Source organism: Leuciscus leuciscus (assembly GCF_965113295.1).
Source record: "Leuciscus leuciscus genome assembly, chromosome: 12".
NCBI classification, from domain to species: domain Eukaryota; kingdom Metazoa; phylum Chordata; class Actinopteri; order Cypriniformes; family Leuciscidae; genus Leuciscus; species Leuciscus leuciscus.
The window spans coordinates 43,453,071-43,471,109 of record NC_138736.1 but is presented as its reverse complement, the minus strand read 5'-3'; the positions used below and the strand labels follow the sequence as shown (position 1 = coordinate 43,471,109).

General features: G+C 47.0%; 1 protein-coding gene across 1 annotated transcript in view; it reads right to left on the bottom strand.

The window, feature by feature from the left end:
• Positions 1-3,068: 3,068 nt before the first annotated feature.
• Positions 3,069-18,039, bottom strand: part of LOC309511317 (adhesion G protein-coupled receptor B1-like) — a 15,845-nt gene continuing 874 nt past the window's right edge. The window contains exons 2-32 of the mRNA XM_082186422.1: positions 15,686-16,535; positions 14,712-14,861; positions 14,533-14,628; positions 14,280-14,444; positions 14,028-14,192; positions 13,753-13,917; positions 13,063-13,227; positions 12,875-12,976; positions 12,654-12,760; positions 11,951-12,145; positions 11,793-11,861; positions 11,482-11,590; positions 11,249-11,392; positions 11,009-11,084; positions 10,662-10,764; positions 10,385-10,428; positions 9,340-9,463; positions 8,353-8,456; positions 8,076-8,178; positions 7,670-7,820; positions 7,490-7,559; positions 7,337-7,403; positions 6,900-6,985; positions 6,653-6,824; positions 6,474-6,569; positions 6,146-6,182; positions 5,403-6,037; positions 5,254-5,289; positions 5,060-5,164; positions 4,881-4,931; positions 3,069-4,788 (exon numbers count right to left, since the gene is read on the bottom strand). Coding sequence (XP_082042548.1) covers positions 4,591-4,788; positions 4,881-4,931; positions 5,060-5,164; positions 5,254-5,289; positions 5,403-6,037; positions 6,146-6,182; positions 6,474-6,569; positions 6,653-6,824; positions 6,900-6,985; positions 7,337-7,403; positions 7,490-7,559; positions 7,670-7,820; positions 8,076-8,178; positions 8,353-8,456; positions 9,340-9,463; positions 10,385-10,428; positions 10,662-10,764; positions 11,009-11,084; positions 11,249-11,392; positions 11,482-11,590; positions 11,793-11,861; positions 11,951-12,145; positions 12,654-12,760; positions 12,875-12,976; positions 13,063-13,227; positions 13,753-13,917; positions 14,028-14,192; positions 14,280-14,444; positions 14,533-14,628; positions 14,712-14,861; positions 15,686-16,394 — 4,599 coding nt within the window. The 5' untranslated portion in view covers positions 16,395-16,535 and the 3' untranslated portion in view covers positions 3,069-4,590. The remainder of the gene's footprint in view (positions 4,789-4,880; positions 4,932-5,059; positions 5,165-5,253; positions 5,290-5,402; positions 6,038-6,145; positions 6,183-6,473; positions 6,570-6,652; positions 6,825-6,899; positions 6,986-7,336; positions 7,404-7,489; positions 7,560-7,669; positions 7,821-8,075; positions 8,179-8,352; positions 8,457-9,339; positions 9,464-10,384; positions 10,429-10,661; positions 10,765-11,008; positions 11,085-11,248; positions 11,393-11,481; positions 11,591-11,792; positions 11,862-11,950; positions 12,146-12,653; positions 12,761-12,874; positions 12,977-13,062; positions 13,228-13,752; positions 13,918-14,027; positions 14,193-14,279; positions 14,445-14,532; positions 14,629-14,711; positions 14,862-15,685; positions 16,536-18,039) is intronic.

The window sequence follows — 18,039 nt, the reverse complement described above, 5'->3', positions numbered from 1 at the left end:
AATAACCTAGAATACTGTCTAACACTTTCTCCATTCTGTCACTGATGGATTTTGGGTTCCTGCCACGGTTTCCTCTGGCTTGCTTAGTTGGGGACACTTAATATTAGGGATGCACATCATATAACTGCCACCATATCGGTATCGGCCGATATATGTTCATTTTAATGTTATCGTGATCGGCCCGATAAGACAATTAGATATATTAAAGCCGATAAATAATGTATTATTTCCTTCAGCTGAGACACTTCAGATACGCACTTGTTCAACATGATGGTTTTACATTGCTTGAAAAATGATTGGAATCAATCAATCAAAAAGGAAAATATAGTTGTGCTGTAATATAGGCTGCGTAAAATTATAATGAGAACATTATAATTGTGTGCTTGGGACATGGATTTTAATGATGAGACTTTTGTTTTTGTAATCAGGCTCTCAAAAATTATATAAAAGTTTGGATTTAGATTTCTCGGCCAATATATCGGTTATCGGCTTTCAAATATAAAGAATTATCGGTTATCGGTATCAGCCAAAATTTTCATATCGGTGCATCCCTACTTAATATTCAACAATATTATTGATTTGACTGTACTGATGCCGCTGTATGAGAACTAAACTTTTTAGATGTTCTCAGATGTTGCCATGCAGTTGCTAATGTATTCTGAGTAGTTGCTATGCGGTTGCTAGGGCATTATGGATGGTTTCTAGTGTGTTTCTCCCTGTCCAGAGTGAAAGGAGTCCTGCAGCCTCGGGTCTCTGGGATCCACTGGTCTGTAGAAACGTCTCGGATCCATCATTTTCCACTGTTTTCTGCAGAAGGAGGTGAAGTGAGTCAGTGAGTAAAGCAGCAGCTCACGCTCAGCTTTAATACACAGGACTGACTCATTAAACACACCTGAGAGTGAGTCTGCCCCAGCCTCTCGAGGGGTCGTTTCTCCGCTGAGTGATGTGGAAGAATGGATTGAGTTGAGTCCCAGTGGTCTCCGTCGAGAGCTGTTCCCTGCGGAGAAGAATTGCTCTCTGAATCTGCTGGCATTTGGCCGTGACGCAGAAACACAGCTGTAATCCACTTTCACATTCACATCAGCCAGATCACGTGACTCACAATATTCAACAGCGCAATTACTTTCTCTGGGCTTGAATGAAACAAGACAAAAACCCACACAAAGCTTCGAGTGGCACATTCATACCGTCATGAGGAATTAAATAACACCCCAGCACACAATTACTGAGAGTGTTTCTGCACTTACATCCAGCCCTCTCTGACACAGTGCATTATGGGTCGCCTTCTGAATGCCACTGACTAACTGCATGACACACATGAGGTTTGACTCCAACAAAAGGACGGAAATGAATGTTGAGGGGAAGCAAGCGGTGATCATCAACCCTAGCACTAGTTCACAATGCAAAAAAATGATTTTCTTTCTCAGGATTTTCATCTTGTCAGTACAAATTTCTAAACATTCTTTAAAATGTATCAGTAGAGTTTATGGTTAAAACAAGAAATATCTGACATGAACTAGTTTTCCCTTTCAGTTTAGAATATGTTTCTGACCCCATTGGCAGATATTTGTTCATGATTTAAGCTCAAACTCACTTCATTTTCATACATTTTAGACTTAATATGTTCAGTCATTTTGCTTCTCAAGTAAATGTATCTTGATTTAAGAATGTTTTTTGCAGTGGGAATTCTGTCATCCTTTACTCGCTCTCATGTGCCATGACTTTATTTCTTCCTTTTCTTTCATGGGAAAATGAAAGAAACCTCAGGCAATCGTTCTTGTGTTCCATACGGTTGTAAGGGTGAGCAAACGATCACAGAATTTCGTGGTTTGTTCCTTTAACCTTCACCAGTCTTGTTTATTTCTATAATTAACTGTGATTGATGTAATGAGTTTGTTGGGATATCCAGTGTTTTTGCTCTCTTACATTTATAGATTCCTGTAAACAAAGGAAATCTTTCCTGAGAGAAGGAGCCTGATGCTAATGAGCAAAATACAGATGGTCATTAGTTTTTATCCTGTATAGTTGTTGTGTAATCTTTTGCTCATATTTAGACCAAAATGGAAATAGGCCCATAGTGGAAAATAAGTACATTTACATTTAGTCATTTAGCAGACGCTTTTGTCTTACAAATTAGGCCTAAATTAAGCGAGTCATCGTGAAGAGGTAAAAAACAACGCAAGAAGTGCTCAAAACACGAAGTTCAGGCATTGCTCAGAGTAGCATAAGCCCGATAAGGGAGGATTAAAGGAAAAGGAAAGAATTTTTTTTTTTTTATGAGGTTAAGTGCTCACGGAAGAGATGGGTTTTCAGAATGTTGTCAAACTAAAGTACAAACTATATTAAAGGAGAACTCTGTAACTCTAGCGAACTCTAGTCACTTCTTCGCTGATTTTCCCTTTTGTTGTCGCATGTTTTCCCCACGAGCTCCCCCTACAGCTGTGGGGGGGTGTATATTTCACAACACAGTCGTAAAAAACTCACTTGCGGCGGCCTCCTCCCCCTCTCTACCGCTGCTCATGTGCGTTTGTTTTGATCGGAGCAAGCCAACTGTATCGCGTGGAGCTATGTCTACCGAGGTGAGTAATCTGGTAATACATCATACATGCGTGTGTGTTTATGTCGAATTGCCGTAAAGCAATTTGTGTTTCGCGCTCGTTCTCGTTCTAGTTCTCGCTTCTCACGAGACTTCCAATTTCACTTTGCCGGGACGGCAGTGCGCAAGTTGCAAGGTTGGTTTTCCGCCTGGGAACGCTGGGGGGAGCGGGGAAAGTCACCAATATCACCAGAACAGGTTGTTTAACCATCCAAATGATTTCTAGACAGTTTTATTAAGTTAAAAAAGTTACCAAGTTCTCCTTTAACATTGATGACCCTAATTTAGACATTAAGCAAAAAACAAGACATCTTACATCGGCAGCATTTCTCAGAAACTACTATCATTACAACAGCTGTCTGTGATGTGTGTCAGTTTCATGTACAGATTGATTGGTGGTTTGATGCTTTCAGAACACTTGGTGCTGCAGAAACCACATTTTCAGTCAAGAAAGTGAAGAGTAGGCAGTCAGTAATTTTAAGTTCTTTTATTTTATTAGAAACTAGACACTTTTACCTTATTGTTCTTAAAACTGTACAATCACAAGAGGAGGTAAAACACACAGAGAGACTCTGTTGCTGGAGATTCAGACAGACATCGGGAACCTCACGCTAACAGGAGACGCGAGGAATATCAGCACACACACAGAGACACACACAGGTCTAAAAAACAAGACGACCGAGGGTTCAGTGTCTCAGCAATATGGAGAAATCAGTACAAAACTCTAGGGCATTTTCCTGAAGCACAGTCAGATATATCTCTAAGCTATTACTCATATTTTTCTTTCCTGAAAGTTCTTTTAGCAGCAAGACACAGCGTCTTGTTTTGTCCTTCATTTGATAGCTAATATAGTCCGAGAACAGTGTTGTCATAAAGGATTCTATAGGGTCTATAAAGGCGATATAAAACTCTGAAAATGATTAACAAAACCTGACAAGATTCTGATGTCAGTCCTGCTTGGGCATCAAGCATCTGTCCTCATATTGCACTGATGCCAGTCAATGGTTTGGCATATCTACTGCACCGGGACTCTCTCCCGTAACGTGCGCTGGGGATTCGTTCACAAGGCCGTAGAAAGAGCCGCTGGTGGGAATGGAGGGAACACAGTGATCTGATCCAATGGAGCGAAGGAGAAAACAACAGCTCGTCCGCAAAGAGTCCAAGGCTACACAGTCACTGCTGCTCCGCCTACATTACCCAGAATGCTGAGCTCATGCTGGGATACTCCATCCTGCTGCTGTTTTGGGAATGACTGAACAGTTTCATACAGTTCTTGAAAATAAACTTCGATGAACAGATATATGCTCAAAATCATAACATGATCATAAGAACGAAGGAATAACATTAATAATAATAATAATAATAATGATAATAATAACACACTACACTAATAACAGAGGAATCATGATGCTCTTATAGTCTTTTTCAAGTTTTCAGTACAATTATTTCCCCAAAGTTTGATGGAAGCGTCCAGAAATGCTCCACGCAAAGCGCTAAAAACGAACACCACAGCGACGGCAGTTCATGTGTGTCCATTCGGCACAGCTCACAACCCCAGAGGCTCATGGGAGACGGCCGACGAGATCGCTCTGGAAGGAGCCCCAAAGGGCCAAACTCGAGCAGCCGAGAAAGCTAACGACCCTCCTCTGGGAAGATTCGCCCATCCCAAACCGGAGCTGTGGAAAAATGAACGGGCACAGGCGGGTGTCCACGCCACCTCCTGGACCAGATGGAAGAGTGTTGGGAAAAGCTCTCGATGAACCAACCAGAATCTCTCCTGGCACGGAAAACCTTCAGATGCCTTCTAATGATCATCTAGAGCTGAGAGCTACTTCTGAAGCTGGAGAGACACGTATTGAAATGACAGACGGGTACAGCACTCCCCTCTCGGGTTCCTCTCTACCTCTCCGCCCTCTACATGCTCATCCCTTCATTTCCGCTCTCTTTCCCAAATCAAATTCAGACCGAGGTGTTCAGGGTTAGATGTGGTTCCCTCACACCTCTGTCTGCAGGTCAATGATGTCTTGGCCCACAAGGGGAATGGATGCTCCGGCCTTCTCCCACTCCACGCCCTGGAGATCCAGAGGAGACGCCTGAAGCGGCTCCATGTCCTTTCGGACCCAGGCAGGTGGAGACGCCTGCGTCCGGCTCATGCTCTCCCAGGAGCGATCCATGGCTCCCTGCTGCTTATCCTGGAGAGAGACATTGAGAACAGAGTTGGAGATGGCGTACTCGGCAGGGAGTGGGAAAACTTCACAGGCAGTCAAAAGACTGGGACACTTACGCTATGGTTTGTCTTGTCACTTCCAGCGGAGGAAACGCTCCATCTGACAGACTGCAGAGAGAAAATAGCATTAATCCAAAGTCCGAGCCAAGAGGTTCCCATATGTTCTTTTTTCCAGAAAGTATTCAGAGTTCAATCATGGAAAGTTCCACATATGACCGTCTGGTTCAGCGGCTCACCTTGCTGTCGGAGGCCGGTGACTCCCTGTCCTTCTCGGCGTGATGCATTTTTCTGTTGAGGTCCTGGAACATGTTCTGGTGGCGCTTTCGGGTGTGCATGATTTTCTACACGAGAGAGAAAGAAACGCTTATTAAGGTACTGTTGCAGATGTGCATTTAACTAGTGCTACAAAACTCTGAAAGTGAGTAATTACCTCAAAATCAAGTTCTGCATAACGGGATTTCTGCCTCTGTGAGAGTAAAACAGGCAAGCTTTAATATCACATCATGCAATAATCATGTAATTCATCAGACGAGGTGTTCATTGGGTGTGGCATTAGCAAGAATGAACGGCGCCTCTTACCCCCTCGCTGACCTCCAAAGAGCTCATAGACAGGGTGGAGATGGTTTCACTCTTGGACATCATGGAGTTCATGGAGTCAAAGGTGTCGCCCAGACTGCTGGTCACGTGACTCTCGCTGGAGATGTTGTGGATGTTCTGAATGGGCGAGTCGCGCTCCGAGTACGATACACTGACGCGGTCGGCGGGGAGCGTTTTGACGGCGTAGGCGGCTTGCGGTTCGGCGAAGGTTCCACTCAGATGCATGAGGCGGGCCTGCGGGAGCTCGGTGCTGATGTTGTACTTGCCGGAGCCGCTGGAGTCGTCTTTGGGTTTGGCGCGGAGGGTGGAGGTGGTGTTGGGCAGGAGCACATAACCGCTGCCGTCAGGACAGACACTCTCGGCCTGAGCGAGGGCCAGATCCACGTCCAGCTGCTTGAAGAGCTCGCTGTCACACACATACACAGGTTTCCCGCAGGATGGGTCGACCCCGCGACCTTTCTCTCTCCGCAGGGTGAGCGTGTGGCTGGAGTACTCGGGAACGGGGGGGAAGTGGCTCTTTCCGCTGGGGTTGGACGGAAGGGTGTGGAAGTTTGGGCCGAGGGGCAGGGGAAGCTGTGGAGGGGGCATCTTCTCCTCGGAAGAGCTCTTCATTCCACCTGAAGGGAAGCGGACAGACAGGTGAGACCGAGGCGTGTGGAAAACAGTCCCCCTAACCCATCAGTTATCATGAAGACTTTAATGCTCTTTGTGGTTTGTTTACTTACCTAGTCGGTTTGAGTCGCTATCCTTCTCAAAGTCAGACTGCACACGAGAAAGAAAGATAATGTCCATATAAAGTTAGTTTTGATTGAGTCACTTCCGTTGTAAAGATCATTAGTTATTAACTTAGGGGCCGCTAACACACACATCGTTCTAACAGAAAACCCTTAATGCGTTCCGGCCACTCATTTGCACAACAACAGTGTCTGAGGCTCGAGAACGCAAACCTTGAAACAGGTTCCAATGCTGACGGTGTGCACATGCTCATTACGTGGTCAGCCAATGCCAATGTTAGCATGTGAACAGCAGGAGAATGCTTGCGTGCGCACTCACCATGAGCTGCGTGTGGGCGTTCTGCAGGGAGCTTCCGGAGTCGCCGTTCCCGTCATCTTTACGATCCACAACACGGCATTTCACCGCCTCCTGAACCTGAAACACACACACACGTATGAGCTCTGGCACACTCATACACACGTTAAACACACATGTGCTGCGGTCGTGAGCGTGCTAACCTCGCGGCGCAGGATGCAGTGCACCATGACAATGATGAATCCCTCCAGGGAGTCGAAGACAGCGAAGAGGATCTGGAAGAGAGCGGAGCGGCGGTCCGTGATGGCCAACACCGCAGACATCCAGGTCAGCGCCAGGAGAGGGAGGACCACGCAGGAGCTCCACAGCGACGCCCTGCAGGACAGCACGTTAGCACAACATCCGGCTGGAGTGTGTGGTGTTTCATTAGGTGTGTTTAATGTTTCTTACCCAGCCCTCTCTTTCAGCTTGACGTCTGTGATGCCGTCTTTGGACACAAGCTTGTTGAAAACCAGAATACCAATCACCATGTTGACCTGAAAACACACAGGAGACGTCAGTGAACTGCATGTGCATGTGCTGTCGATGCAATAATCACACAGTCAGTTTTATTTATACAGCGCTTTTTAGTGTTTCAAAGCAGCTTTACAGAGATAACAGGAAAATAATGCAACAAAGTTGCATGTTGTAAGTTCAGTGACGGTTCATTTTTGTAGTAAAAAAGTTATTAATTTAGTTCATTTATATATATATCCGCTCTGGAGAAAACAGTGATGTCATCGTCCAGCTCAGTTCAGTTCTCATATAATGGTGTCAATGCAGGAGATCAATAATATTGTTGAATATTAAATGAAATGTTCACGCAGTGACCGCGAGCGTCTCCTCACCAGAACGACAGCAGCCGCCGGACCCACGAACGAGTATAAGAGACCGCCCTCGAGAGACAGCCAGCAGCTGCGGAGAACAAGAGCACAGCGTTAAACTCACTAAAACACACATGCGGAGAGAGAGACGAGAGGAACGGGATGGGGAATACTCACTAGTTGACGGTGCCGTAGCCTTTGGCTTTGGTGAAGCCGACGGAAACGGCGACGACTAAAGCGGGCAGACCTGAGAGAGATCCAGAGAGAGAGAGAAAGTTAGACACCATCCCGACAGAGATCCGGCAGAATCAGCACCAGCACACACACACACACACACACACACACACACACACTCACCCCAGCCCAGGCACAGGAAGCGTTTGCGGATGATGCGGTTTCGCAGGCGGCCCGTCACGGCCATGTAGGACTGCCACGCCTCGGTCAGGACCCAGCAGAACGAGGACAAGAAGAAGAAGTGCAGCAGCGCCGCCACCAGTGCACACATGACCTGAGAGAGAGAACCAGAGGTGAGCCGGGGCCGTCAGAGCTGAGGAAGGTCAAGGTCAGGGGTCGGGATCGGGATCAGGGTAGGGGTCGGGATCAGGTTTGGGATTGGGATGATGATTGGGATCTGGGTCGGGATCGGGATCGGGATTGGGATTGGGATCGGGATTGGGGTCGGGATCGGGATCGGGATTGGGGTCAGGATCAGGGTTGGGATCGGGATTGGGATCGGGGTCGGGATCAGGGTCGGTCGCCTCACCTTGTTGCGCGCTTGCGTCTGACTGATCAGAATGAGGGCGTTGGAGCAGATGATTGACAGACAGAAGTTGATCAGGATCACTGAACGTTCTGAGCGAATGTACCTGAGAAGAAAAAGATGATCAATGAAAACCAGTCAGTCCAACCGAGCGGTTTTAAACTGGGCTCCAAAAAGTTTGAAAACCCTAGATCCAAATGATAAGTCAATCAATAAATGAATAATATCAATCAACCCATCAAAAAAATAATAAAGTCAATCATTATGATAAGTTTCTTACTTCCACACGGAGACATAGATGATGATGAGGAGGAGGAGGGTGAGGGACGACACCCCGCATCCCACGATCAACGTAACCGACGGTAACAGAGACCTATCCATGTTCTGCGGAGAAACACAGTAAGGTCAGTGTGAACACTCACACTCACGCACGCACACACACACACACACACACACACACACACACACACACACACACACACACACACACACATCTCCCTCAGGACAGAATGACTGGCAGAAACAGGGCAGCTCATATGAAGGAGAAGTGAAGGTGAGAGAGACGCTCCACATTCCCTCACTGCTGCTCCACATTAGCACAGTTAAACGTGTGTGTGTAAAACACACACACACACACACACACACACACACACACACACACACACACACACACACACGTCTTTTAAACCATCTTTGAACTGCACGACGCGTCTAAACAGCACGCTCCGTTAATGCGTGTAAAGGGAAGCGTTGTGTTTGGACGCGTCGCGTTGCAGTGCAGAGTTGTTTTTTTCCTCTCATGCTGATAACCGAATTACAGCGCGAGGCTGCGGATGCGGTTGCCATGGCAACTGCTTCTGCGCCAAAAAAAAAAAAAAAGCAAAAGCAAAAACAACGATCCGTATCACATCTATAAATGTATTAAAGCACACAAATACACGAATGAAAGACAATCACATCTATTATCGATCATCAGATTCCTGAAGAGAACTGAAATGAACCGATCGATCATCGAACACGCATCATATCAGCTGTCAATCAAATCGTCATAATATACAAATGAAACTCTCACATGAAAGATAATCACATCCAATCAACCGATGATAAACAAGGTTTTAATCAATGCTGTTCGGTTACCAGGAGGATCGCTTCATTTTCACACACACACACACACACACACACACACACACACACACACACACACACACACACACACACACACACACACACACACTCACTCACACACAGGTGATGATCGGACACTCACCGGGTCGGGGTTCGGTCGCGCGATCAGGGCGAAGGTGGACAGTCCGTCACACACACATGTGGTTCTGGAGTCGCGCGACACGGATCTGCAGGAGCGCGCGGACCAGGAGCCGAGCAGGGACGCGCTGCGCGCACACAAGCACACACACACACGTTAGATACACTTTGAAATAAAGCTCTCTCTCACACACACAGCAGAGCAGCTCATCCAGACTCACACACTCTGATGATTACCATATCCATAACCATATTTACATGCTAGGCATTTAGAAGATATCATGTCATATCATAAAATGTTTCTTGGCCATTTTATGTTGCGCTCAGAACATTGAGTACTGGTGTTAAAATATATATATCCTTCATGCATAAATAATTGTATTTTATTCTATATTGTTATTATACTGCATATTCCTTTCTGTCAATATTCAATTCTGCTGTTAAAGTGTGCATTTGGAAATATGCATATAAAGACAATCGTGCCAATATAGTCTTGATGCTTTCAACAGTATTTCAAATGATCTCCACACACACACACACACACACACACACACACACACACACACACACACACACACACACACACACACACACACACACACACACACACCATTAAATGATCTGATCACACAGAAACTCAACTGTTTAAATGTGTGAGTGTGTGTTCACGTATGCGTGAATGTGTGTGTGCATTTGTGAGTGTGTGTGTGTGTGTGTGAGTGTGTGTGTGTGTGAGTGTGAGTGTGTGACAGGCAATGTTTATGTGGGCAGTGTATGGTGAAAAGAACCATTGAAAGGTTTTGAATGCCCTGTGAATATTCATAAGGTCATTAGTGATGAGTGGAGTGGGGGCGGAGACTCATTTGAATATGATTAGCGGCTGTCAGGGAGGTGTGGAGATGACACAGTGTACGAGGGCAGAAGAGTGTGTGTGACCTTTAGAGCTGCAACAACACACACACACACACACACACACACACACACACACACACACACACACACACACACACACACACACACACACACACATCACAAGAGGTTCCACCCACCTCTCGCTCTCGTCCCAGGCGATGCAGGTCTCATTAACAGTGCCCTGCAGAGAGAGAGAGAGAGAGAGAGAGAGAGAGAGAGAGAGAGAGAGAGAGAGAGATGCTGTTAGGCGGTGTTTGATCTGTGTCATATGTCACTTCCTCCATGTTCTCAACACACACACACTCACAAACACACACACACACACACACTCACTCACTCACTCACTCACTCACTCACTCACTCACTCACTCACTCATCTTCCACAGAACGAGTGATACGCTCTCGGGGACTCACGTTGTGCAGGTGAGGGAAGTCGATCTCGACAGGTGCCGACAGGAACCCAGGGTTGGGCTTCACCGTTACCGTGACGACCTTTGAGTTGAGCAGTGTGCTGTTGCTATGAAGAACGAGATCATCGATGATCAGAATCACTGTTATTGATCATGCATTTTATCACTTTGTGCTGAAATGATTATTTAACAAAAAAATTGCATTTGAGTTTTACGGGGTAATTCATTTGTAGACAATTTTAGTTTTTCTAGAAATTTGATTACATGCATTTTAAGCAGAAGCTTGTAAATCAGAAGATTTGTAAGTGTGTGTGTGTGTGAGTGTGAGTGTGTGTGAGTGTGTGTGTTTACCTCTGTAAGGACAGGATGGGACCCAGATTTCTGTAGAGAACGATACCGGTGACGAACCCCGTGCTCTGCTCAGCGTCTACACACACACATTCAGAGCTGCATTAGCCTCAGTACACAGGTGTGTGTGTGTGAGTATGTGTGTGTGTGTGTGTGTGTGTGTGTGTACAGAGCTGCATTAGCCTCAGTACACAGGTGTGTGTGTGTGAGTATGTGTGTGTGTGTGTGTGTGTGTGTGTGTACCTGGCACGTCTAGACTCAGGGCATTGCGGGACACTGTGATTTTCTCTTCTGCATTGCGAACCCAGTCGATCATCCCGCGCCAGCCCTTCAGAGGAAAGGTCAGGTCGGAGGTCATGGTTCGGGGTCGCTTCTGGATGCTCAGCTCTGAAGGGGCGTCAGAAAACAACAGTCAAACACACACACACACACACACACACATGTCGTCTCGCACTCGGGACCCGTCTCACACTCACCCAGATTCTCGGTGACCTCATAGATGTCCTGGAAATCTCTCATCTGACGCCCGATCATGTCGATGAAGTTCTCCACCAGACTGAAGAACTCCTTGATGTTGGCGCCCATCTGAAGCACAACAAACCCGAGCGTGAATGACTTGTTGACTGATTCATCAGTGTGTGTGTGTGTGTGTGTGTGTGTGTGTGTGTGCGTTGTCTGCTGTCACAGATTGGCATGTGGGCGCACTCGATTTCTCTGCTTCTTTATTTGGTATGAAGACACAATGTGCATGAACACGTACGTCAGTGGAAATCACACACACACTCACCAGCTGAGCTTCCTCCCATTTCTCTCGGTGTGTCTCCTGCAGTAAGTTGCTTATGGTGTGAGCGTAATTCTGTGGGTCAAACAATGAAAGGGTTATTAGATCAGATATTCAGTTTTCCCATCACCATTACATGTGTTGCTCATGGGGACGGTGTTTACCTCCACATCTGCGTTGCTCAGGCTCATCTTGGAGCCTCTGAAGATCTCCGTGCTGTTCCTCAGGACCTCCATCACTGCTAGCAGGTCTCCGCTGTACTTCGTGCTGTCGATCGATGCCATCCTGAGTTTGGACAGAACCTCGGACACGCCGTCCACCAGCTGACCGCTCTGAGACCGGGTCACATGATCACGCGTCTGGCAAGAGAAGGACCGTTAGGAATCCAGTCCTCCAACCGTAATGCCACGGTTAACACAAAAGAGGCTTTCGCACCGGGTGGTTCTAGTAACTCAGTTCTAGGAACTAGCCATCAGGATGGTTCCCTCAAGAATGTTTTCCTGGTTGCATTCGCACCGCCAGTAGGAACTCTGAAGTGACGTGTTCATTAGTTTACGTCTAATATGTTATTAGATAGAACTGTTATACATAGAAAGAAGTCATAGAAAGTTATTAGCGTATGGTGTGTGGTTGATGTCCCTGAGAAGAAATACATAATCATGTTTGGCTTGTTCCCTTTAAAGTTGCATTGGATTTTCTCCTCAGTGTAAAGGTTAAGAGGTCCATCTATCACTGTTTTCCATGTTTGCAGAGTTAGTTTCTGGAGTAAATATATAGGCTATAATAGTAAATAGTTCTAGGAACTATGAAGAGGTTCCTCCGGTGCGAACGCCCCTGATGTACTAGTATTTGTCTGATGGTGCTTACCAGGGTCTGGATGTCCTGGAATTCTTTGGAAACACATTTGATGTGAGTTGGGTTCTCCCAGAAGGCCAGACCTACGGCGTCCAGCGTGCATCTGCGGAGGATCAGGCCTGCAGGAGTCAAAGAGAGGAGGGTTACAGACGGCCTCTTTCCCTAAACTCAGGCCAGCGACCCACACTGGGCACAGAAGCTAGAGCGCTGGACGAGAGATCTGAGATCAGTACCTGTGGCGTCGGACGGGCAGGGCACAGCAGCCGTGTCGCCCGCCGGCGTCTTCTTCCACACCACACTGCCATAGTTCTCCTCTCCGCAGATCTCGTGAGGTTCTGACAAACACATTTATAAGCAATTAAAACTCACCTCAAAACTGGTGCATGCATTACTGAGAGTTAAATCTGGTTTGGGGTTTCACCTGGGCACCGCTTCTCGTTGCAGTTTCTCATCTCTGATTTATCACCGTTGCAAGGCTCTCCGCCAAAGAAAGGTCCTTCACACACTCTCTGTCTGAGCTGATGACCTCCACCACAGGACTTACTGCAACTGCCCCACGAGCTCCACAGCAGCCACCTTCCGTCCACTAGAGGGCGACAACACATCTCTCATTTAAACACTTGTTTACAGATATTTAGGAACAAAAACAACTTCTGTCAGGACCACTTTCATCAAATGTGATTGATAATTAGCATACAGTTGGACAGTGGATTGGCGGTATGGTTCTGTTCTGGGCAAGAACTCCCTGCATGTATAAGAGCAGGGCAATAAGAGCAATGATAAACAGAACAGAACCAACATGGTTGCAGATATCATTAATTCAATATTTTAAAGTACAACATAATTCAAGAATTTAGTCTGATTCAAAGGGGAATCAGAATCCTGACTGACGAGATGAGGAGCTGGGGAGGGAGGAGGGTCATTTTCTCCTGAGAATCGCGAAAGCTGCTGATAATACTGAAGGAGCTTATATATGTATACAGTGATAGGAGTCGTATTCCTATAGGTAGACGTGGATCAGCTGAGAGTCACTGATGAGAGCTTGACTAAAGTGACCTGCCAGAACTGACGCTACGCTTCATTTCATATGCATATGTGAGGAATACTGTACCTGGGCAGTCTCTGAGGAAGCAGTTGCTGGTTTCTAGCCATTCTCCTCTGCACTCTGAGCCTCCGTACGAGGGGCCGTTACACTCACGGGTTCTCTGCATCGTTCCATTAGAGCAAGAGGACGAGCAGGGAGTCCATGCAGACCAATCGTTCCAGGAACCATCAACTACAGAGGAGGGAAGATTAAAGCTGTTATTGAAAGGGCTTGAATTATGGAGGTGTACAGTGCCATCTGGTGCTGAGATCTGGAATAGCGCTCAGGCTGAGAGTACTGACCTGGGCAGACAGCAATGTTGCAGAACTTGGTTTGTTTGGTGGGTCCGCGGCAGGGTTCTCCTCCATTACGAGGTTGTTTGCAGGTACGTACGCGATCACGGTATCCACGACCACATGTGGACGAGCACAAACTCCAGGGAGCCCATTCGTCCCACAATCCATTTACTGCACAAGCAGAGTCGTTAGTCAATCACTCATCCCGTGATATGGACAAATTAATATTGACAAATGTGTGTGTGTGAATTGAAGTACCTGGGCAGACGGCAGTGTTGTTGCAGGGTCGATTCTCTCTCAAAGGGCCGGTGCATTGGCTGCTGTGACCAGATGTCATGCAGGAACGTGCGCGAGTTTGCCAGCCTTCGCCACAGCTCACAGAACACATACTCCATGAGGACCACGTGTCCTGCTGGGTTTCTTCTGCAAAAAACAGGAGCATAACAAAGAGTTTGATTCAGCACTACACTTTCACTATTCCAGACTGCTTTTCTAGTGTTGCCATACACACCTTTCTCAGGGGCCTGATTAGCCATGATGGTGCCATCAGAGTCACGCCGCTGGCCGATGATGGAGCGCAGACCTTGACTTCTCTGCCGCACTTGACCTGCATAAATCAACACAAACCCAGGTGTAAGATCTGACAGCTCTCACTTTGACTGCGGGCACATTTATGCACAGTGAACTGACCGATGCATGGCTGAGGGTTGCAGGAGCGTCCCTCCTCAACGACACCCTCACACACGCCATCCTCAGGCTGGCAGGCGCGACTGCGCACCTGGACTCCACCACCACACTCGCTACTGCACTCGGACCAGCGGCCCCATCCGTTCCAGCCTCCTGCAAACACAACACACACATATACTGGATGAGTAATGCTGAAGAGGTGGAGGACAGAACATTCACTGCAGATGAGTCATGATAATGCTGCCGTCAGTGCTGACACCTGCTGGCCAACTCTTGTTACTGCATTCAAACTTCATCAGCACAATAGAGGCGTCAAATCTGCCTGTCAACTTATTGACAATCGATGCAGCATTGTTTTCTCATAAATGAAGGTTTTGATTTCAAAGAGGCTGGCTCTATAACAGCAGGGGGAAAAGTCTCAAAGACAAACAAATGCCTTTTAACCTTTTCTAAGCAAAATGGAGCTTTGAAGGCCAAATGCCAGGACGCTGCATGATACGGCCATTTGAAATGGGGAATCGAGGCGCTCTTTGGATGTGTTTTTTTGTAGCCCAGCATGGTTGCTATAACAACCTCAAGCACTGAGGCATTGATTTGTTTAGCGGAGGTTCGGGGAGCTCGACTATAGAGCAGAACCACATCCAGTCAAGTCAAGTCACCTTCATTTATATAGCACTTTTAACAATATAGATTGTTTCAAAGGAGCTTTACAGTGATAATAGGAAATTAAAGGAACAGATTGTTTTGCCTTTACAGCAGCTCTAGAATAAAGTTATTGTCCAGCTAAAGTTAGTTTTGATTGATTCACTTCTGTTGCAAAGATCATTAGTTATTAACTTAGGGGGAGCTTACACGAAACAGTTTAAACTGAAAACAGAAAACTTTTAATGCGTTTTGAGGAGTGCATACAAATTTGCTTGCACTTTACCAAATAAATGGGTCGCCACTGGACCCTTGCATCTCTCTCACACACTTACGCATGATCTCTGCGTCGCGGCCGCTGTCTCTAGTGGTGGGCGTGCACTTCTCGGTGTAGACTCCGCCCCTGTAACAGCCACCGTTCTTCCTCTTGGGCGGTTCCCAGCACTGGCAGGGAGTCATCATGATGCCACAGGGGTTTCCGTGGGTGCTGGTCGCCAGGCAATCTTCCAACCATTGGCACAGCATCTCGCAGGCAGGCATACTGGGGTTCCTCTTTCCCACGACCAGAAACTCAGCGCCGAACTGGCTGCCTTCGCTCCCCTCGTCTTCCTCCACGGGCTCCACACCGAGACTCGGCGTCACCTTCCGCACCTGCAGGAACTGTTTGCTGGACTCCAGGTAGGCCACGGTGGAGGAAGCGTCGCACAGGCGCACCACCTCGTCGAAGCTCTCCATGCCCAGGTACGTGCGCGAGGTCTCCAGGAAGGAGTCGAACTGGAAGGTTCGGATCTGTCGAGGGGTGCAGGTCTCAGTAGGCTTGGTGATCTTCATGTAGACGGTGTAGCGACGAGGATCAGGGTTCTGCAGGGTCCAGGAGCACGGGGACGACGGCAGGGCGGTCTTAGAGGAGAATACGCCGAAGAACCGGCTCTGCTCCAGGGTGGCACAGGTGGCAGAGGCCGGGCCGGAGGGAGTGGAGATGCCCGGGGCGAACATCACACACATACACGCGCACAGCGCTAACGGGATGAACCGTCGCTCCATGTTCTCGCTTCAGGACGGGTGGATCCTTTGATTCGAGTTTAGTGCTTTCGACTTGCCTGGGGTTCTTTGATCTGGAAGGGTTTGATCTGTTCGCTAAGACGAATATGGGTTTGATTCTTCACTAGACTGATAGGGACATATCTGTGGGGAAAACAACAAACAGAAGGGATTCAGAGTTAGCACTTGTCAATCATAGACATTGTAATTATCATCCGTTCTGCCATCTGAATCATATCTGTAGTCGAGAGCTGCGCCCTCCATTAGTGTGCGTTCGAGAAAGAGACCTGTCAGCGCTAATGCGCACACTGCCATTACACTCAGACTATAATTGCAGTGCCCTTCACAGGAATCTCTCCCTGCATCGCTCTCTCGTTCTCTCCTGCCCACGCTTTCACACGTGGCAGAGCCGATTGCGTCAAACTGACGTCCATGAAGACTCAGCTCGCACCCACGGAAGTTCAGCGCCGCTCGGATTCTTACAGGGAGAGAGAAGGACGTTTCCGCAGGACCGCTCAGCCCCTCCCTGACAGAATGCAGCGTTTGCAGAACTTTAGTGTTGTTGCCATAGCTACAGGTGCTTGAGACACAGATCTGCTGTGTGTGTGTGTGTGTGTGTGTGCCTCTCTCTTTCCAAGCACAATCCCTCGCTCTGTTCCAGAACTTCTCCCTCTTTTGCTAAAAGACACTCATTCAGCATTGAGATGAAAGAGAGAGTGCAGCTGTGAGAGGAACCAATGACCCCATCGTCTTCATCATTACCTTCATCTTTCTGCACTGTTGCGAACTGATAATGTGGGGCTAAAAAACCTAAAGGTCAACAGTTGTATAAAATTACATAAAGTGTTGCTCTGTTTAGCGAGTCAGATGTACCTCTAATGCACTCCCATTGAATCTGAGAGACAGGAAACTATTGACTCCACAGAAAATGAGAGTACTTCAGCTCTGCCACTCAACCTCTTTTCATGCCCCAAATAGGGGGCTGAAATTGCACATTACATGTGTAGTTATGGAAACAGCTGATGATTGAGGGAGTCAGGAGGAAGAGTGAGAGAAAGATGCAGAGTTTAACCCCTGGAGGCTTCTCCCATCCTGGAATCAGTGTCAGACTGTGCCTGATCTGAACAAACACAGAGACTTTGTATGTAATCCTGGGAAAGTCTGAGACATGCAGAGATCTGGCAAGCACAGCGGAGCCATCTGTGAGCTTAGATCAATGCACACACACACACACACACACTGACAATATTGACAATCACCACTCATTTAAGACACACACTTGCAGGACAAAAACATTTATCTACAAACTGAAATCAGAATTAGTTAAAGTGTGCATTGCAACACATTCAGCAATCAAATAGTTTGAAGTGAGATGCAATCAAATAAGAAATAAATGAATTCTTTGCAATGTGAAAATAATCACAAATGACTCTCAGTATGTTCTCGGTATAGTTCTCAGTATACTCGAAATGCATTTTGAAAACATTGCTGCAATAAGCATAAGTAGATATTCTACTGTTAATATAAGAAAACGTTTGCAAAGGTTTATGAAGCTTCTCTATTCTCACATACTGACTCAATACAAGACAAATAGCGTAAGATCAGCTCATAAACGCGAGCGTTTCAGCACCGCGGACAGCGACATAAT